Source organism: Lithobates pipiens, unplaced genomic scaffold (genome assembly GCF_037356315.1).
Source record: "Lithobates pipiens isolate NorthernLeopardFrog02 unplaced genomic scaffold, aLitPip1_a1.2 Scaffold_22, whole genome shotgun sequence".
Lineage (NCBI taxonomy): Eukaryota > Metazoa > Chordata > Amphibia > Anura > Ranidae > Lithobates > Lithobates pipiens.
Window position 1 is genome coordinate 339,915,684 of NW_027507784.1, and position 22,545 is coordinate 339,938,228.

Genomic DNA, 22,545 nt, shown 5'->3' on the forward strand with positions numbered 1-22,545 from the left:
CCTCAGCACTGGATGGACAGGATTGCAAAAAATTACTGATAAGTAGAACAAGCTCCCATATACAGTATGTATTTGATCTGTGTATTCATCTGTTGGACTGGAGTTAAGCTTTTACGCCTTAATGCCAGCTGTACACATATATATGTGGCGGTGGGCTTTAGTGGCGTTCTGTCACATATATGCGTAAAGGCAGCTTCGCTGTTTGATGGCGGAAGATCACTCATTCACACACCCCAGAAAGTTGACAGAGCTGTCACCGATGACTCCCAGTTACAGCCAATCACTAAACAGCGCTGTCACCGATGACTCCCAGTTACAGCCAATCACAGAGCAGCGCTGTCACAGATGACTCCCAGTTACAGCCAATCACAGAACAGCGCTGTCACCGATGACTCCCAGTTACAGCCAATCACAGAACAGCGCTGTCACCGATGACTCCCAGTTACAGCCAATCAGAACAGCGCTGTCACAGATGACTCCCAGTTACAGCCAATCACATAACAGCACTGTCACAGATGACTCCCAGTTACAGCCAATCAGAACAGCGCTGTCACAGATGACTCCCAGTTACAGCCAATCACAGAACAGCACTGTCACAGATGACTCCCAGTTACAGCCAATCACTAAGACCACACAATCAAGAAGCTCAGGAAACAAATTTGGTGTCGAGGTCGGTGTAAAGAGGCAGGAAGGGGTTAAAATATATACATCAAACACAAAACTTTTTTTTTTTTTTAAAGCTTTCGAGATATGAAAGCCTACCCAGATGGTGTTATCATGGTGGTACGGTCTCCAGTTGCGTCCCGTGTCGCTGAACATCACATTGAAACGCGTTACCCAGTCGGAACTTCCGTACCTCCCTTGCGTTGCTGCCCCCGTGATGTCAAATCTCTCTCCCAGATCAACTTGTAACCATTGCTTTCCATTAGAATCCAGCGGGGTCCAGCCGCCCGCTCCTGCAACAACAACAACAAAAAAGAGAGAGAATGAACATCGACCATCGAAATGATACGGCTGTATTCTTCTGTAACGCAATTATCCTGAAAAGGAACAAATTATCCAATCATCATTACAATACATAGGGATCTCGTGCTGCAGTCTCATGACTTACTTTAGCACCACGGACAGCGGCTCTTCGTTCTACCAGAATTTCCCGTATTACTGAAAACCGCAGTCGCCGATTGTATGCAGAACATTCTACGTGCGGCTCTAGGTGAGATTTGTCGCCACACTTCATAGTTAAATTCCCCGGTGTCGGCTCAGCTCAGGTCATCTCCACAGAAGCAATCTATTATACCAGCAATGGGAACACCGCACACCGAGATGGAACATTAGATTCTTCCTTTATTAAAATATCCAACGGGACCAAGTTCGGGGCTGACGCGTTTCATGCCAGGCAAAGTGTGACACAACAACTACCCATGCACCAGTTTATAAGGAACATTAATTCATCATTAATAAATGAATTAAACATTAATTTGTTTATTTGTTAAAAATAAACAAATAAATAAGGGGGTTGGTTCTGGAGTACCGACGAGGCCGACGACCCAAAGCCCCTGATTATCCTTAGCTAGGATCCTTAAATGTAGGCCTTATATTCATCTGATAATTAAAACAGGTCCCGGTGTGCACAACGGGTATTGTGTTCCTCCTCCTTTTCCCCTAAGGCAGCTGTAAGATGCTCCATCTGCTGAATATTGTGGACCCTCGCAAACCACTGTGCCACCCAGGGGCGGACTGACAACTGATGGGGCCCCTGGGCAATAGAAGATCATGGGGCCCCAAGCATCCCAAGCCACACCTGCACAGGGGGACATTGGGGGGGGGGAGCACAGCACACAGAGGGACACTGTGGGGGGGAGAGCACACAATGGGACACTGGGGAGGGGGAAAACACACAGGGGGACCCTGGGAGGGGGAGAGGGCACAGGGGAACACTGGGAGAGGGGGAACCACACGGGGGACACTGTGGGGTTGGAGAGCACACAGGGGGACACTGGGGAGGGGGGAAAGCCCACAGGGACACACTGGGGGGAGCACAAAGGGAGACACTGGGAAGGGGAGAGGGCACAGGGGGACACTGGGGGAGGGGGAAAGCACACGGGGGACACTGTGGGGTGGGAGAGCACACAGGGGGACACGGAGGGGGCAAACATTGGGACACTGTTGGGGGGAGCGCACAGGGAGACCCTGGGGAGAGGGCACAGGGGGACACTGGACGAAGTACACAGGAAGACCCTGTGGGGGGTGGGGAGCACACAGGAAGACCCTGTGGGGGGTGTGGAGCACATGGGGGACCCTCTGGGGGGTGTGGAGCACACAGGGGGACCCTGAGGAGGGGGGGTGAGCACAGGGGGACACTGAGGAGGGGGGAAGCACACGGGGGGACACTGTGGGGGATGGGGAGCACACAGGGGGGACACTGTGGGGGGCACACAGGGTGGACACTGTGGGGAGTGGGGAACACACAGGGGGACACTGTGGGGGATGGGGAGAGCACACAGGGGGACACTGTGGGGGGTGTGGAGCACACAGGGGGACCCTGAGGAGGGGTAGAGGGCCCAGGGGGACACTGGGGAGGGGGGGAAGCACACAGGGGGACACTGGGGGGATCACACAGGAAGACACTGTGGGGGTGGGGAGCACACAGGGGAACAAGGGGGGAGGAGAACACACTGGGCAACACTTAAGTACTGCCCCTCCCTCCGATGGCGGCCCTCCAATAAAAAAATAAAGTTTCACTAACCCTGGTCACCCGATGCCTGTAAGAATACCGCTAACGGCGCGCTGCTCCCCGCCGACCCCTCCTCCCTTCTCTTCTGTCCTAGGTGATGTAGTGTACTGTGCAAGCACCTGCGACGGATGGGAGGGAAGGAGGGGCCGGCGGGGAGCAGCACGCGTTTAGCGGTATTATTACAGCCGCTTTAAGGGGCCTCTCATTGGGCCGGCCACGGTCAGTCCACCCCTGGTGCCACCGTCGGTGGGGATTGCTGCTTCCATGCACTGGGGATACACGCCCTGGCCGCATTCAAGAGATTTTCTTCTATCTTTTCATGTGACAACACTGAAGAAATGACACTTGTCTACAATGTAAAGTAGTGAGTGTACAGCTTGTATAACAGTGTAAATTTCCTGTCCCCTCAAAATAACTCAACACACAGCCATTAATGTCTAAACCGCTGGCAACAAAAGTCAGTACACCCCTAAGTGAAAATGTCCAAATTGGGCCACTTTCCCTCCTTGGGGTCATGTGACTCATTAGTGTTACAAGGTCTCAGGTGTGAATGGGGAGCAGGTGTGTTAGATTTGGTGTTATCGCTCTCACTCTCTCATACTGGTCACTGGAAGTTCAACATGGCACCTCATGGCAAAGAGCTCTCTGAGGATCTGAAAAAAAAGAATTGTTGCTCTACATAAAGATGGTCTAGGCTATAAGAAGATTGCCAAGACCCTGAAACTGAGCTGCAGTGCGGTGGCCAAGACCATACAGCGGTATAACAGGACAGTGCTTTATCTGTGATACAGCACTGTGCCACTTTAGCGGACAATTGTGCCGCCGTGCGACGTTGCACCCAAACAAAATTGACGTCCATTTTTTTCCCCCACAAATAGAGCTTTTTTCGTTTGGTGGTATTGGATCACCTCTGTGGTTTTTACTTTTTGCGCTATAAACAAAAAGCGACAATTTAAAAAAAAAAAAGCAATATTTTTTACTTTTTTTCTATAATAAATGTCCCCAAAAAAATATATAAAAAAAATGAATTTCTTTCCCTCAGTTTAGGCTGATATGTATTCTTCTACATATTTTTGGTAAAAAAAAAAAACGCAATAAGCGTGTATTGATTGGTTTGCGCAAAAGTTATAGAATTTACAAAATAGGGGCTAAATTTATGGCATTTTTATCATTATTTTTTATCGTGACTGTGACATTGCAGCGGACACATCGGACACTTCTGACACATTTTTGGGACCACTGTCACTTATACAGCGATCAGTGCTATAAAAATGCCCTGATTACTGTGTAAATGACACTGGCAGGGAAGGGGTTAAACACTAGGGGGCGATCAAGGGGTTAAGTGTGTCCTAGGGAGTGATTCTAACTGTGGGGGGGAGGGGGGGAATGGGCTACCTAGCACCTGACAGAAATCAGTGCTCCCGATGACAGGGAGCAGTAGATCCCTGACATGTCACTAGACAGAACAGGGAAATGCCTTGTTTACATAGGCATCTCCCCGTTCTGCCGCTTCTTGACAGGATCACGGGACACCGGCGGACATCGAGTCCATGGGACCCGTGGGCACAGTCACGGAGCACGTGACGGGTGCGCCCACTATCCAGCTTCTTAAAGGGAACGTACCTGTACACCCATTTGCGCAGCCGTGCCCATGTACATTGTACATCTACCAATTTAGAGTTCCAGAGGTCTTGCACTAGAATTATTGCTCTTACTCTAATGATCACATGTGTGGTTTATTACCATTTACATATGCGGGCACGACTTAAGTATGCGTTCACTTCTGCACACGACCACAGAGGGATAGGGCACTTAATTTTTATTTTTTTCTTATTTATTTTACTTTTTATTTTTAACGCTGTCCTTTTTTATTTTTTTGTTTTACGTATTTTTTGGATCACTTTTATTCCCATTGCAAAGAATGTAAAAACCCCTTGTAACAGAAATAATCCTGGCAGGTTCTCTTCATGGAGAGATCTGGGGTCAAAACAACCTCAAATCTCTCATTTACCTTTAAAAGCAAAAGAAAAAAACTTTTTTTTTTTTTTTTTTTTTTTTTTTACATTTTCACTTTAAAAAATAAATAAAAATTTTATGCCCGAAAACCAGAATAGCATCCCTTGTAACAGAAATAATCATGACAGGTCCTCTTTATGGAGAGATCTGGGGTCAAAAAGACATCAAATCTCTAATTATCTTAAAAAGCAAAAGAAAAAAATGTTTTTGATTTTTTTTTACATTTTCACTTTAAAACAAACAAAAAAAAAATGTTTATACCCGAGAACCAGAATGTAAATATCCCTTGTAACTGAAATAATCATGACAGGTCCTCTTTATGCAGAGATCTGGGGTTAAACAGACCCCAAATTTCTCATTTAACTTTAAAAGCAATAGAGTTTTTTTTTGTTTTTTTTCATTTTCACTTAAAAATAATAATAATTATTATTTATGCCTGAGAACCAGAATAACATCCATTGTAATAGATATAATCATGATAGGTCCTCTTTATGCATAGATCTGGGGTCAAAGAGACCTCAAATCTTTCATTTAACTTTAAAAGTAAAAGACATTTTTTTTATTTTTTCTTATTTTTATTTTTTACATTTTCACTTTAAAACAAATAAAAAAAATTGTTTATACCCGAGAACCAGAATGTAAATATCCCTTGTAAAATAAATAATAATGACAGGTCCTCTTCATGGAGAGATCTGGGGTCAAAAGGACCTCAAATCTCCTCTCATTTACCTTTAAAAGCAAAAGAAAAAAATGTTTGTTGTGTTTTTTTTTTTTTTTTTTATATTTTCACTTTAAAACAAAACAAAAAAAATGTTTATGCCCGAGAACCAGAATGTAAATATCCCTTGTAACAGAAATAATCATGACAGGTCCTCTTCATGGAGAGATCTGGGGTCAAAAAGACATCAAATCTCTCATTTACCTTAAAAAGCAAAAGAAAAAAATGTTTTTTTTTTTTTTTTTTTACATTTTCACTTTAAAACAAAAAAACAATGTTTATACCCGAGAACCAGAATGTAAATATCCCTTGTAACTGAAATAGTCATGACAGGTCCTCTTCATGGAGAGATCTGGGGCTAAACAGACCCAAAATTTCTCATTTAACTTTAAAAGAAATAGATATTTATTTTTTTTTTTTCATTTTCACTTAAAAATAATAATAATAATTGTTTATGCCTGAGAACCAGAATAACATCCATTGTAGCTGAAATAATCATGACAGGTCCTCTTCATGGAGAGATCTGGGGTCAAAAAGACCTCAAATCTTTCATTTAACTTTAAAAGTAAAAGAAATTTTTTTTTTTTTTTTTCGTTTTTTTACATTTTCACTTTAAAACAAATAAAACAAATTGTTTATACCTGAGAACCAGAATGTAAATATCCCTTGTAAAATAAATAATAATGACAGGTCCTCTTCATGGAGAGATCTGGGGTTAAACAGACCCCAAATCTCTCTTTTAACTTTAAAAGCAAAAGAATTTTTTTACATTTTTTTTTAATAATTGTCTATGCCCAAATCTCTAATTTAACTTTAAAAGCAAAAGAAAAAAAAAAGTTTTTTTTTTTTTTTTAATTTTCACTTAAAAATAATAATAATAATTGTTTATGCCCAAGAACCAGAATGTAAACATCCCTTGTAAAATAAATAATCATGACAGGTCCTCTTTATGGAGAGAGCTGGGGTTAAAAAGACATTTAACTTTAAAAGGCAAAGGAAAAAAATGTTGGGTGTTTTTTTTTGTTTGTTTGTTTGTTTTTTGTTTTTGTTTTTTTTACATTTTCACTTTTAAAAAAAATAATAATAATTGTTTATACCCGAGAACCAGAATGTAAACATCCCTTGTAACAGAAATAATCATGACAAAAAAAATGTTTTTTATTTACATTTTGAATAAAAAAATAAAATGGTTTATGCTGAAGAACCAGAAGTAACGTTAGACGATGCTCTGGTCCTCCAAGGCCATAGAGACAAGCGGGGGGCCATTTTGCCCTCCCATGAATTCTTGCCCAGGTAACGGCCGCATTGGATTGCAACGACAGGGAAGCAGCAGGAGGGGGCACCTCTCCCGTCACCTTAAAAACTGATTCCCGGGGGGAAATCCGCCAGCGGGAGCACTTTTATCCAATCGCCATCAGTAAAAAAAAAATATATATATATATATTATTTAACATCAAAGTAATGATGTGTATTTACTATGGGTGGTCAGCAAGTGGTTAAATAAATACATTTAAAAAAAGAAGCACGAGGACCCCTCTATAGGTCCCACAAAACGCATAGTAGACCTTTGAAAAGAACACTTTGCATTTTCTCAATCAATGCAAAACATTCTGTGATTGGACAAGGTGGAGATCGTGACATCACTGTCCTGCCTCCTCCAATCACAGATTGGATTTCAGTCTTTATTATGTCATAGTGTCCCTTTATAGCTCCACCCCCCTAGTAGTTGTCACCTGTTTGACCACATCACATAAAATAGCAGGGATATATATATATATACTTTGCCTCTAAGTATATCCTCTACTTTTATTTGATACCTCTATATCTCCCCTGGGGCACTAAGTACATCCCATCTGTGATCCCGTTGATCAAAGTCTTCCTTTGCTGCCCCATGAGGATTCTTTGAAGTCACAATTATTGTTTAAAGAAAAATAAATAAAATAAGTGCAGTGCTAAAAGGCACCAGTAGACGACTTTGAGGTCGAAACGCGTAGGGCCTGAATTTTTCTGCTCCCCACATTGCTGTTTTTGTTTTTATTACCTGCCATTTGAGAGATCTCATATGTTCCACGATGGGAAGTACTCCATCTTGAAGTTTCGGTGGACTGGCTTCACGGTTGGGACTGTAGTTGACCATTGCTTATCATTTGTTATTCATTTTTGTACACATATTTTCATATAGGTGCCTTTTAGTGCTGCACTTATTTTATTTATTTTGCTCTAAACTTGGTTTGTTTGTGTGCTAGCAGCTTGGCTGTGTTTATTCAAAGGTGTTTTTTGTTTTTCATTTTAGGTTTGCATGTTAATACATTGTTCACCATCTATATCTATATTGTTTGGTTTAGCGCGGTGCTTTCCCCTTTATATAACACAATTATTGTTGTTTGTTCCGTTTTATACCAAAATCCTCAGTGCTGACCTGATGGTGGGGAGAATTTTGTGCTGTAATGAAGCCTCTTTTTTATCATAACACAAGACGCTGATTGACTTCATTACATTTTCCGTTTGTTATTTCTTCTCCGAGGCTTTGGATGTTCCAAAATTCCATACGATAATCTGAACTTCTTGCATCTTTTTTAATCTGGAAAGGCAGCGGCAATCTGGAAACGTGCTATTTGGGAAGACAGCTGCTGCATTTCCCTTTAAAGCAAAACTCCAGGAAACCAGCTAAATACACAGACTAAAGCAGGGCTCTGCAATACGCCAATTGCGATCTACCTGACGACCGCGGGCCGATGATGGGTAGATCGTGAACACATGCCTGCCTTGCCGACCCTTGAGTGCTTCCCCCCCCCCCTTCAGAGCTGCAGAGCGGCGCAGGCGCATGCTGAGCCAATTCTGAGCTGCAGGGGCAATTCATGCCCCTTAGCATGCTACTTAGCCCACCCTGGGAAAGCCTCCAGAGTAGCTTGAGCGGGTTTGGGCTCATGTTCGCCCATGCCTTGAGATCTTCCCCTGAGTCAAATATGCTCTACCCACCAGCTCTCCTCTCCGATCCATCCAAGGTGACTCCCCTTTACTGTGCCCTCCTGAACCCCCTGTACCATGCTCTCCTGACTCCCCTTTACCAGGCCTTTCTGAATCCCTGTACCTTGCCCTTCTGGACCACCCCGTACTGTGTCCTGCTGACCCTCAGGACCATTCCCCCTTGAATCCCTCTAAAATGCCCTCCTGAACCCCTGTACCATGCCCTCCTGACCCTCCAGAACTGTGCCCTTCTGAACCCCCGGTACCTTTCCCTTCTGACCCCCAGTACCATGCCCTTTTGACCCCCTGTACAATGCCCTGCTGACCCCCCATTACTGTGCCCTCCTGACCCCCATTACTGTGCCCTCCTGAACCCCCAATACTATGCCTGCCTAAATCCCTCTACCATGCCCTCCTGAACCATCAGATACCATACCCTCCTGACCCCCCCAGTACCATGCCCTCCTGACCCCCCAGAACCATGCCCTCCTGGCCCCCCAGAACCACACCCTTCTGAACCCCTGAACCGTGCCCTTTTGAACCCTCCAGTACCATGACCTGCTGACCCCTCAAGAACTGTGCCCTCCTGACCCCCCCAGTACCATGCCCTGCTGACCCCCCATTACTGTGCCCTCCTGACTCCCCCAGTACTATGCTCGCCTGAATCCCTCTACCATGCCCTCCTGGACCATTCCCTTCTTAATCCCCGACTACCATGCCCTTCTGAGCACCCAGTACAGTGCTCTACTGACCCCCAGTACCATGCCTTCCTGACCCCCCAGGACCACACCCTTCTGAACACCCCAGTACCATGTCCTGCTGACCCCTTAGTACCATGCCCTTCTGAATTCCTGTATAATTCCCTTCTGAAACCCCAAGCACCATGCCTTCCTGACCCCCGAGTACCATGCCCTCCTTACTCCCCTGCACTGTGCCTTCCTGACCCCCCATCCCTTCTGACCCCCCCTGTACTGTGCCCTCCTGATCCCCCCCTATCTCTCCTGACTCCCCTGTACTATGCCCTCCTGACCGCATGCACTGGACTCTCCTGGCTCCCTTGTGCCATGCCCTCCTGACCTCCCTGTATTGTACCCTCCTGATGCCCCCATACTGTCTCCTCCCAACCCCCTTGCTGATTCCCTGTCCTCTGCTCTATGTACATGTGAATAAAAAAAAGGGGGGGGGGAAAGAATAATGGTGGGGGGGGGGGGGGTTAAGGAGGAAAAAAGAAAATACAAAGAGAAAAGCAAAAGGCAAGAGGCAAAATACAAGGTTAAGGCAGTGCTGGCACTTTGGGCCCAATTTGGACATTTTCACTTAGGGGTGTACTGACTTTTGTTGCCGGCGGTTTAGACATTAATGGCTGTGTGTTGAGTTATTTTGAGGGGACAGGAAATTTACACTGTTATACAAGCTGTACACTCACTACTTTACATTGTAGACAAGTGTCATTTCTTCAGTGTTGTCACGTGAAAAGATAGAAGAAAAGATTTACAGAAATGTGAGGGGTGTACTTACTTTTGTGAGATACTGTATTGTTGCTATTAAAAGTATCGTTGCTATAAATTGCTATTATTATTTTATGATGATATCAGGATGTATTCATTGTAAAATAACTGACGGGTCTACTTTAAGTTTAGCGCCATGCTTGGGTCAGGCAATGTCTATTATTTTTCCAGATGTCTTTATTGCGATATTTTTGGGCTTCTCGTTGAGTACGAGGTATCCCCCCCCCCCCCCCAGTATGCTCCTCTCTTCTCTTCCTCATTGAAATGCAGCTTTTGGCCGACACTATAGAGTACTGTAGGAGCCTCTGAGTAAGACGCATAAAGCTGTGACAGATGAGATGATGGGGGATGGGGAGGGGGTTCTTCTCGTTCCGCTCTGTTCGCGGGTTTTTCGGCAGTCTGTTCACGAAAATCTCCCAGACTTCACAGCAGAGCTGTACACCCGGCGCAGGCTGATGGCACAAAATAATTGGAGTGCTGTGAACGGGAAAGTGAAGCCCTGCTACCCGAAAACGACATCTGACTGACGATTTCCAGGAGTGTCAGCCGCCATCCGACCCGCTAATGAGATGCAGACATGCCGGGATTATTTATTTTAGGGGTGATCCAGCCCTATATGGAACTTAAAGGGCGAGAAGAGCCTAATGCCGCGTACACACGGGCGGACTGTCTGGCCAACTTAGTCCGCCGAAACACATTTCAGCGGACAGTCCGCTCGTGTGTGGGCTTCAGCGGACTTGTCCGGGCGTGCAGTCTGGCGGACTAAGTATTTCGGAATTTCCGTAATATTGTCCGTCAGACTTTGGTTTCAGCGGACAATCCGCTCGTGAGTAGGCAAGTTGGACGGACTAAATATGGCGCATGCTCAGAAAGGATTTACACGGCCGAAGGTTGCATTGCTGTGTATTGGACGTCCTTTTTCTAGTCCCGTCGTACGTGCTGTACACGTCATCGCGCAAGCTTTCGACGGACTGTTTGTGCATCGTGTGTGGTCAAGTCCGTTCATTCGAAAGTAGGACGGACTGTCCGTCGGATTGTCTGACGGACTAAGTTGGCCATACAGTCCGCCCGTGTGTACGCGGCCTAGGTCTCAGGCTCAGGTTCACACCTATGCGTTTTTGTGCGATTTGCAGTTTGCATACATGCACTACAGTCCATTTACCTCCTTCAGATCCGCGCTATAGCCGAATGGCGGCTACAGCGCGGATCGGCTTTGCCGGGAGTACATCTATTGACGTCCTTCCCTTTGCACGCTCGCTCGCCCCCCCCCCCATCCGGAGGGGGCGTGCGCTGTGATCACCCGAGTCAATGAGACTCGGGTGATCACAGATCCGAGTAAAGGGCCGATCCTGTGCCAACCAATGACAGCTGATCACGTGATGTAAGGATTGGTGATCGCTTTTTATTTTTCTTCTCACGCTGACAGCATGAGGAGAAAAAAAGACGATCAACGGCTTCTGTTTGCAGGGACATTGGTCCCGAAGAGGAACAACCTGTTATGTGCCCACCAGTACCGCCTGCCAGTGCCACAAATCAGTGCCCATGTTACTTAAAGCGGGATTCCACCCTAAAGTGGAACCTCCGCTGATCGGAACCCCCCCCCCTCCGGTGTAACAATTGACACCTTTCAGGGGGGAGGGGGGTGGAGATACCTGTCAAAGACAGGTATTTTCACCCACTTCCGGGCATAGACTCCCACGGGAGTCTACGCCATTTCCTGCCCTGCCGCGCTGTCTGCTGGGACACACACGGGTCCCAGTGACAGCGCAGAGATTTCCTATTGCGCAGCGCAGCTCGCGCATGCGCAGTAGGGAACCGGGAAGTGAAGCCGATTCGCTTTACTTCCTGATTCCCTCACCTCGAATGGCGGCGGCAGCAGCCGAGGCCCGAGCGGGCGATCGGCCTCGGCTGCCGGCATCGCTGGAACCCGGGACAGGTGAATGTGCATTTATTAAAAGTCAGCAGCTGTAGTATTTATAGCTGCTGGCTTTTAATATTTTTTTTGGGCGGAATCCCTCTTTAAGTGCCAGCAATCAGTGCCACTTATCAGTGCCCACAAGTGCCACTTATCAATGCCCACTAGTGGTGCCAATCAGTGCCTCATCAGTGCCACCTAGCAGTGCTGCCTATCAGTGTCACCTACCAGTGCTGATCAGTGCCCATCACTGGCACCCATCAGTGCCCATCACTGTCACCTATCAATGCCCATCAGTGCCACCTATCAGTGTCACCTATTAGTGCCCATCAGTGGCACCTATCAGTGCCCATCAGTGCCACCTATCAGTGCCACCTATTAGTGCCCTTCAGTGCCACCTATCAACGCTCATCAGTGGCACCTCTCAGTGCCCACCAGTTCCACCTATTAGTGCCCATCAGTGCAGCCTATTGCCCTGTACACACAGTCGGACATTCCAACCACAAAATCCTTCGAATTTTGTCCTACGTAGAGGCCAGTAGCCAATAGCTTTGGCCTCGTCATTTAATCTAAGCATGCGTGGCACTTTGTCCGTCGGAATTCTCGACCAACGATCGGAAAAAGTCAGATTGGATTTTGTTGTCGGAAAATTTTAGATCCGGCTCTCAAACTTTTCCCGTCGGGTTTTCCGAGGCAAAAAGTCCAATAGAGCCCACACACGATCGGATTTTCCGACAACATAATCCAATCGGACCTTTTCCGTCGGAATTTCCGGCCGTGTGTACAGGGCATATCAGTGCTCATCAGTGCAGCCTCACAAGCGTACATCAACGAAGGAGAAAAACTACCTGTCTGTAAAATGTATTAACAAAATAAAAAAAGGTTTTGTGGTTAACATGGTTTCCTAAGGTATACATTCACATCTATGCGTATTTCAGCCTGTGCGTTTTTGGAAAGGGTCAGCGACTTTTTTCTGCCAGCAAATTGCCTGTAATAGACTTCAATGGACCAAGTCTTGCGTTTTTGATGCGTCTTTTTTCCCCTCCATAACAAACTGTGAATAGCTGGTTGGTAAAGAGGAAGTAAACCCTGGTGGGTTTTACCTCCTCTTTGTTTCCTTGCAAAGGTAAAGCATAATGGGCTAGTATCCAACGCATAGTAGCCCATTATGTGTCACTTACCTGAAACCGAAGCCTGTCCCCAATTTCCTCGCCTCCACGAAGCATCCATCTTTCACCCTCTTCCTTCCAGGTATCACAGCTCCGGTGATGTGATAGGCTTGTGCAATTCGTTTCGTAACGAATCGAAATTCGGCCGAATTTTGCATCTTTCGGACATTCGGATGAATCCGAATGTCCGAATAAAAAAATAACAAATTACAACGAATACGAAAGAAATATAACGAATTAATTCGAATGAATTCGATATGATTCTAAATTATTTAAACCGCATTCAAAATTATTTCAACACGATTCGACATTATTTCAACCGCATTCGAAAATATTTTGTGACCCGAATTTAGGGCCATTTATCTCGGGGTAACTTGGTGCTAGACACTTCAAATTTGGATATGTTGTAGTGCTAGTATTATTGTGTTTGCATACCAAATTTGGGGTTTCTAGCTATAAGTGACCCCGAGATATGTGGCCCCAAAATCGGGTCGCAAAATGTAATTCTCTGCTCTATTAACTAATAACATTTTGCGACCCGATTTTGGGGCCACATATCTCGGGGTCACTTATAGCTAGAAACCCCAAATTTGGTATGCAAACACAATAGTACTAGCACTACAACATATCCAAGTTTCTAGCACCAAGTGACCCCGAGATACATGGCCCTAAAGTCGGGTCACAAAATATTTTCGAATGTGGTTGAAATAATGTCGAATCATGTTGAAATCATTTCGAATCCGGTAGAAATATTTTCGAATTTCGTTAAAAATATTTTCGAATGTGGCCGATTTTTCGAATTCGGTAGAAAACTAAACGAAATCCGAAAACGAATTTAAGGAAGTTAACGAATATAACTAAACGAAAATTAATGAATTAACAAATTAAAACGAAACGAAACTAAACAAATTTTTTCCTTTTGCACATGTCTATGATGTGATTGGCTGGAGCCGCGATGACATCACTCCCACGTAGGCGCACGGGAGCCGCCAGTCACGGCACGATTTCCTTTAGAAACGGCTCGATTGCCGTTTCTAAAGGTCTCCACAGTGCGTCTGCGCCGTTGTCTGTCACTTTTGCAAATATCTCCTAAACCGTGGAGGTTTAGGATATATTTCGAGCACCTACAGGTAAGCCTTAATCTAGGCTTACCTGTAGGTAAAAGTGGTTGCAGGGCATGCGGGTTTTCAGCATGCCCTGCGTGTATGCGATACTGTGTATGCATTTTTGTGTTATTCAGTATGTTATACATGATCTTACACGGTATAATAAAATGTTCTTTGCTAAGACTGCATTTTTGTATACATCTCTCATTCAAAAGCTCCCCTTTTTCTTGGAACCCATAAAAGCAACACTGTGTTTTATATCCCACATGCTTATTTTATATTGTGATTGGCCTCATTTAAAGTCCCACTGGCCACTTTCCCTTTTCTTTGTCTAAAATTTGGAAGTGGAGGCCAATTACTTTTTTTTCAGCAGGGACATGGGGGGGGGGGGGGTAACCTCCAGCACTCATTGTATCTGATGGCTGGGGTGTGCTGGAGGATCCATTGATGTTGGCTGCTGGAGGGTTTCATTTCTTGAGGGGGATCTATTGTTGAGGGAGGGCTCTATTGTTGCTGTTGTTGTTAAGGTGTATTTTGTTGCAGGAAGTTTATTGTTGCTGGGGGATCTGTTGTTTGGGGGGGGGGGGGGGTCTATTGTTGCTCGAGGAATCTATTGATGCTTGGGGGGCTATTGTTGATGGCTGCAGGGGATCTATTTTGCTTTTTATTAAAATTTCATACAAATTACTTAACGCCACAAAATTATACATGGTTCTGTTTTCTCTCTATAAAAAAAAAAAAAAAAAAGAGTGGTACTGGGAGGTAGGTAGGGGGTGGGAACAAAGGACGGTACTCAGAGGTAAGTAGGGGGTGGGACCAAGGGATGGTGCTCAGAGGTGGGTAGGGGTGGGACCAAGGGAACGTGCTCAGAGGTGGGTAGGGGGTGGGACCAATGGACAGTGCTCAGAGGTGGGTAGGGGGTGGGACCAAGGGATGGTGCTCAGAGGTGGGTAGGGGTGGGACCAAGGGACAGTGCTCAGAGGTGGGTAGGGGGTGGGACCAAGGGATGGTGCTCAGAGGTGGGTAGGGGTGGGACCAAGGGACAGTGCTCAGAGGTGGGTAGGGGGTGGGACCAAGGGACAGTGATCAGAGGTGTGTAGGGGGGTGGGACCAAGGGATGGTGCGACCAAGGGATGGTGCTCAGAGGTGGGTAGGGGGTTTGACCAAGGGACAGTGCTCAGAGTTGGGTAGGGGTGGGACCAAGGGACTGTGCTCAGAGGTGGGTAGGGGGTGGGACCAAGGAATGGTGCTCAAATGTGGGTAGGGGGTGGGACCAAGGGATGGTGCTCAGAGGTGGGACCAAGGGAGGGTGCTCAGCGGTGGGTAGGACCAAGGGACAGTGCTCAGAGGTGGGTAGAGGGTAGGAACAAGGGACAGTGCTCAGAGATGGGTAGGGGTGGGACCAAGGGACGGTGCTCAGAGGTGGGTAGGGGGTAGGAACAAGGGACGGTGCCCAGAGGTGGGTAGGGGGTGGGACCAAGGGTAGGTACTCAGAGGTAAGTAGGGGGTGGGACCAAGGGATGATGCTCAGAGGTAGGTATGGGTGGGACTAAGGGATGGTGTTCAGAGGTGGGACCAAGGGACGGTGCTCAGAGATGGGTAGGGGGTGGGACCAAGGGACGGTGCTCAAAGGTGGGTAGGGGGTGGGACCAAGGGATGGTGCTCAGAGGTGGGTAGGGGGTGGGACCAAGGGACGGTGCTCAGAGGTGGGTAGGGGGTGGGACCAAGGGATGGTGCTCAAAGGTGGGTAGGGGGTGGGACCAAGGGATGGTGCTCAGAGGTGGGACAAAGGGAGGGTGCTCAGCGGTGGGTAGGACCAAGGGACAGTGCTCAGAGGTGGGTAAGGGGTAGGAACAAGGGACAGTGCTCAGAGATGGGTAGGGGGTGGGACCAAGGGACGGTGCTCAGAGGTGGGTAGGGGGTGGGACTAAGGGACAGTGCTCAGAGGTGGGACCAAGGGACGGTGCTCAGAGGTGGGTAGGGGGTGGGACCAAGGGACAGTGCTCAGAGGTGGGTAGGGGGTGGGACCAAGGGACGGTGCTCAGAGGTGGGTAGGGGGGTGGGACCAAGGGATGGTGCTCAGAGGTGGGTAGGGGGTGGGACCAAGGGACGGTGCTCAGAGCTGGGTAGGGGGGTGGGACCAAGGGATGGTGCTCAAAGGTGGGACCAAGGGAGGGTGCTCAGCAGTGAGTAGGACCAAGGGACAGTGCTCAGAGGTGGGTAGGGGGAAGGAACAAGGGACAGTGCTCAGAGATGGCTAGGGGGTGGGACCAAGGGACGGTGCTCAGAGGTGGGAAGGGGGTGGGATCAAGGGACGGTGCTCGGGGTGGGTAGAGGTTGGGACCAAGGGACGGTGCTCAGAGGTGGGTAGGGGGCAAAGACAAGGGGTGCCTTGGAAGAGAGGAGTACCTGTACACTGTACCTATTCTCTAAGAAAAAAAAGCCCTGATTGTAAATATATAATTTTTAATACAAACAGTGGAAGTGACTTGGCATCAGCATTTTGTAGTCCCTCTACAACAGACTGGGAGAGGGAGAAGCAGCACAACAAGCCAATCAGCAGAAAAGGAGCATGTTGACAGGAGAAGAGAGCAGAATGACAGCGAGGTGAGCTCATCAGACTGCTGCTTCTCCTTTCACTGTCCAATCGCAGGTTGAGGGGAGGGACAAGACCCATAAGTGTTACAGACCTGAAGCAGATTAATAATCCGGTCTCCCGCCCTGCCAGACAGAACTGTGCTGTGTGGCAGAGCTGTATAAATCTCAGGAGTGGATGTACAGAACTGCAAATTCTGCTGCAGGTAACACTTCTCCATTGTATATATTTCTTCGGTGTATTTAGCGCTTTGCTGGGAGTTCAGCTTTATCAGTTCTTTTATATAAACCAATTTGTAATTCAATGATCCCTTAACCGGCACCGCGAGGAGGTGGAACCCCTCCCTCCCCCGCGATTTCCCCCGAACTCCTTTTATTTTACTGCTAACGATGTCCCCGGCCCCGCCCATTTCCTTCCATAATGGGGCCTCCTAAGATCATTTTGTTAGCTAAAGAATTTTGAGAAGATAAAAAAAAAAAAAACTGTTTGCTTGTAATAATTTTCGGATGAGTAGCGGATTGTGGCGAGACGCTCGCCGCCGGATGAATTATTCATGGCGGCCCCTGTGGAGAGAGCGACAGAGACTTCAAAACGCCCGTCTTACCATTGCGGCTGTTGAGCTTGGCGTTGCCGTGGCTGAAGAGCTGCGAGGAGCTGTCAAACGCGGCGTGCGGCAGCGCGGAAACCAGGGGGTCATCGCAATTATCTGCAGCGGAGGGGAAAAAAAAAAAAAAAAGACAGGAAAATCATCAGCAGAGCGCTAATCATCCAACATGGACAACATCAAGTACAGATCAATGCGTGTGAGCGGATACGGGAAAGACACGAATATCGTATTGCGTTATACAGCGCCCGGGATCAGCGGGTCTCGGATAGTAAAATGACAAATCTTGTTCAACAACAGAAATAAAATATATATATGTATTCCTGCGCTATTATGTGACTATAAATAATACAGCGGCTGCCAACACCGAAGAACGGTCAATCCATACGCAGAAATGTTATACAAGATAGCTGGTGCTGCGCTGCTAAACAAACAATAAAAGTAACCTGAACTTCCTACAATATTAAGAAGCCGTATGCAATGATGCTAAAGGTAGTCGTACACGTGCAAAATAAATAGAAATCACACAGATAAACGGCAACACATAAATAATGTAAAATCTCTTCGGATAAGTCTACTAATACAGCGACTTTTTCCAAAGTGCAAGGTGACGGTGCAAAATAATGCAACATTAAAACAGCGCTATAAAGTAACAGTCCTCTCCCGCATATGGAACTGTGCAAAAAAGCAATAAAGTCTCTACTTCTGTGCAACGACTGCAAAGTGCCGAAAATAATTGACCTCCTCTTCGTGGAAAAGCACACTAATAGAAATGGCCTCTTATCTTGCGGTGATGAGGCAGATTTTGGTGCCTGTCCGTCCCTATGCGTGTTGTCACGGTCACATGACTTCTACCCCTGATGAAGTCACGTGACGACACGCGTAGGGATGGACAGGCAACGGAACTGACATTTGCATATGAGCTCGCCGCTCGTGGATACTGCTGGGCCAATAGCGTGGATCTATTATAATAAGTGGTCTTTTTTCTCCCAGTAGGTAATATAGGAAGGAAGGAAGGGGAGCATTCCTGATAGTGTAGTATGTAAAAACCAAATGTCTTTTATTCATAAAACAAGTGATGAACGTACTCACATTTCATATAAACAAAACTCCATGAGCGGCGAGCCTGTATGGAAACGTCAGCTCCGGTGCCTGTCCGTCCCTACGCGCGTCGTCCCGGTTACATGACTTCTACCCCTGATGAAGTCAGGTGACGACACGCATAGGGATGGACAGGCAACAGAACTGACATTTGCATATGAGCTCGCCACTCGTGGATACTCCTGGGCCAATAGCGTGGATCTATTATAATAAGTGGTCTTTTTCTCCCAGTAGGTAGTATAGGAAGGAAGGAAGGGGAGCATTCCTGATAGTGTAGTATGTAAAAACCAAATGTCTTTTATTCATAAAACAAGTGATGAACGTATTCACATTTCATATAAACAAAACTCCACGAGCGGCGAGCTCGTATGGAAACTTCAGCTCCGGTGCCTGTCCGTCCCTACGCGTGTCGTCCCGGTTACATGACTTCTACCCCTGATGACATTTGCATATGAGCTCGCCGCTCGTGGATACTCCTGGGCCAATAGCGTGGATCTATTATAATAAGTGGTCTTTTTCTCCCAGTAGGTAGTATAGGAAGGAAGGAAGGGGAGCATTCCTGATAGTGTAGTATGTAAAAACCAAATGTCTTTTATTCATAAAACAAGTGATGAACGTACTCACATTTCATATAAACAAAACTCCATGAGCAGCGAGCTTGTATGGAAACATCAGTTCCGGTGCCTGTCCGTCCCTACGCGTGTCGTCCCGGTTACATGATTTCTACCCCTGATGAAGTCAGATGACGACACGCATAGGGACGGACAGGCAACGGAACTGACATTTGCATATGAGCTTGCCACTCATGGATACTCCTGGCATGGATCTATTTTTCTCCCAGTAGGTAGTATAGGAAAGAAGAAAGTGGAGGATTCTGGATAGTGTAGTATGTAAAAACCAAATGTCTTTTATTTATAAAACGAGCGATGAATGTAATCGCATTTCATACAAGCAAATAAACAAAACTCCACAAGCAGGGAGTTCATATGCAAACGTCAGTTCTGGTGCCTGTTTGCCCCTATGCATGTCGTTGCGGTCACGTGACTTCTACCCATGATCAAGTCACGTGAACGTGACGACACGCGTAGGGATGGATAGGCACAGGAACTGACATTTGCATACAAGTTCGCCGCTTGTGGATACTCCTGGGCCAATAGCGTGGATCTATTATAATAAGTGGTCTTTTTCTCCCAATAGGTAGTATAGGGAAGAAGAAAGGGGAGGATTCCGGATAGTGTAGTATGTAAAAACCAAATGACTTTTATTTATAAAACAGGTGATGAATGTACTCACATTTCATACAAACACATAAACAAAACTCTAAGAGTGGCGAGCTTGTATATAAACGTCAGTTTCCGGTGCCTGTCCATCCCTACATGTGTCGTCACGTGACTTCATTAGGAGTGGATGTCACATGACCGTGAAAACACGCGTAGGGATGGACAGGCACCGATACTGACGTTTGCATGTGAGCTCGCTGCTCATGGAGTTTTGTTTATGTGTTTGTATGAAATGTGAGTATGTTCATCACTTGTTTTATAAATAAAAGTCATTTGGTTTATACATACTACACTATCTGGAATCCTCCCCATTCTTCTTTCCTATACTACCTACTGGGAGAAAAAGACCACTTATTATAATAGATCCACGCTATTGGCCCAGGAGTATCCACGAGCGGCAAGCTCATACGCAAACGTCAGTTCTGGTGCCTGTCCATCCCTACGCGTGTCGTCACGTAACTTCATCAGGGGTGGAGGTCACGAGACCTTGACGACACGCGTAGGGACAGACAGGCACCGGAACTGACGTTTGCATACGAGATCGCCGCTCGTGGAGTTTTGTTTATGTGTTTGTATGACATGTGAGTACGTTCATCACTTGTTTTATAAATAAAAGTTATTTGGTTAATACATACTACACTATCTGGAATCCTCCCCATTCTTCTTTCCTATACTACCTACTGGGAGAAAAAGACCACTTATTATAATAGATCCACGCTATTGGCCCAGGAGTATCCACGAGCGGCAAGCTCGTACACAAACGTCAGTTCTGGTGCCTGTCCATCCCTACGCGTGTCGTCACGTAACTTCATCAGGGGTGGAGGTCACGAGACCTTGACGACACGCGTAGGGACAGACAGGCACCGGAACTGACGTTTGCATACGAGATCGCCGCTCGTGGAGTTTTGTTTATGTGTTTGTATGACATGTGAGTACGTTCATCACTTGTTTTATAAATAAAAGTTATTTGGTTAATACATACTACACTATCTGGAATCCTCCCCATTCTTCTTTCCTATACTACCTACTGGGAGAAAAAGACCACTTATTATAATAGATCCACGCTATTGGCCCAGGAGTATCCACGAGCGGCAAGCTCGTACACAAACGTCAGTTCTGGTGCCTGTCCATCCCTACGCGTGTCGTCACGTAACTTCATCAGGGGTGGAGGTCACGAGACCGTGACGACAGGCGTAGGGACAGACAGGCACCGGAACTGACGTTTGCATACGAGATCGCCGCTCGTGGAGTTTTGTTTATGTGTTTGTATGACATGTGAGTACGTTCATCACTTGTTTTATAAATAAAAGTCATTTGGTTTTTACATACTACACTATCCGGAATCCTCCCCTTTCTTGTTTCCTATACTACCTACTGGGAGAAAAAGACCACTTATTATAATAGATCCACGCTATTGGCCCAGGAATATGGTATGATGAAGCAAGCAATGTGAACACTGACTTCTTTTGTTACACACATGTGGTCCCCTCATCACCGCGAGGTAAGAGGCCATTTCTACTAGTGTGTTTTTCCACGAAGAGATCGTTTATTTTCGGCACTTTTGCACTTTGCGGTCGTTGCACAGAAGAAGAGACTTTATTGCTTTTTTGCACAGTTTATGTGCACTTTGCTCCATTTATGGGAGAGAACTTTTACTTCATAGCGCTGTTTTAATGTTGCATTATTTTGCACCATCACTTTGCACTTTGGAAAAAGTCGCTGTATTAGTAGTCTTATCTGAAGAGTTTTTACACTGTTTATGTGTTGCCGTTTATCTGTGTGAATTCTATTTATTTTGCATGACTACCTTTAGCATCATTGCATACGGCTTCTTAATATTGTAGGAAGTTCAGGTTACTTTTATTGTTTGTTTAACAGCGCAGCACCAGCTATCTTGTATAACAACTTGTTCAACAACAACAGTCCTAGGAGAAACATGTAATAATAATAATAAACACTTTCCATTTTCATCACACACCTTATTTTAGACCCAGTGATGTCATCACTGGGTCTCTGTGCTTCTCTATGCAATGCTGGCACATCATGGCTGTGGGAGGAGCCAGAAGGGGGCTGTACAAAGCTTCCTGAAAACATCCCAGCCCCCCCAGTACTCCTCTCCAGAGCCCGCAGTCCTGATGTAAGCAGTGGGCTGCCCGCTACAGACATAAAACCATAAGCCTGTGTGCATAAACCCTTGTAGGGCTGCTCCACCCTAATATGGGGCTTAACGCTTTCACTGCCATAAACCTCCAGTTTAGGAGGCGGGATGGGGGGGTCACTGCTATGACAGCCCCAATATAAGAGGGGTTAACTTTCACTGCTATGACCACTAAAACAGGAGGGGGGGGGGGGGGGGTTGGGAGAGTTTAACTTGCCATGACCCTCAATGCAGGGAAGGGGGATGGGGGGTTACCTTTTTCTGCTATGACCCCCAATTCAAGAGGGTCATGGGGATTAACGTTCACTGCCACTATCAATGCGGGGGGAGGGGGGTTTACTGTCACTGGCCACTAATGCAGGGGAGGGATGGGGGTTAACTTTCACTTCCAATGACTATCAATGCAGGGGAGGGATGGGGGTTAACTTTCACTGCCACTATCAATGCAGGGGAGGGATGGGGGTTAACTTTCACTGCCAAAGACTATCAATGCAGCGGAAGGACGGGGGTTAACTTTCACTGCAATTGACTATCAATGCAGGGGAGGGATGGGGGTAGGGTTGCCACTTTTTCTTCAAGTCAAACCCGAACACTTTAGCGGCGCACAGCAATTTGTTTTTATACATATATTTTGCTATTAAATAACATTTCTAATCATATGAAGTTAATAACA

At 46.4% G+C, this 22,545-nt stretch overlaps 1 protein-coding gene across 1 annotated transcript in view; it reads right to left on the reverse strand.

Annotated features, from left to right (window-relative positions):
• LOC143925088 (contactin-associated protein-like 5) overlaps positions 1-22,545 on the reverse strand; it is a 613,155-nt gene that overhangs the window by 509,492 nt on the left and 81,118 nt on the right. Inside the window, exons 2-3 of the mRNA XM_077449678.1 lie at positions 17,334-17,435; positions 763-956 (exon numbers count right to left, since the gene is read on the reverse strand). Of these exons, the coding sequence (XP_077305804.1) occupies positions 763-956; positions 17,334-17,435 (296 nt within the window). The remainder of the gene's footprint in view (positions 1-762; positions 957-17,333; positions 17,436-22,545) is intronic.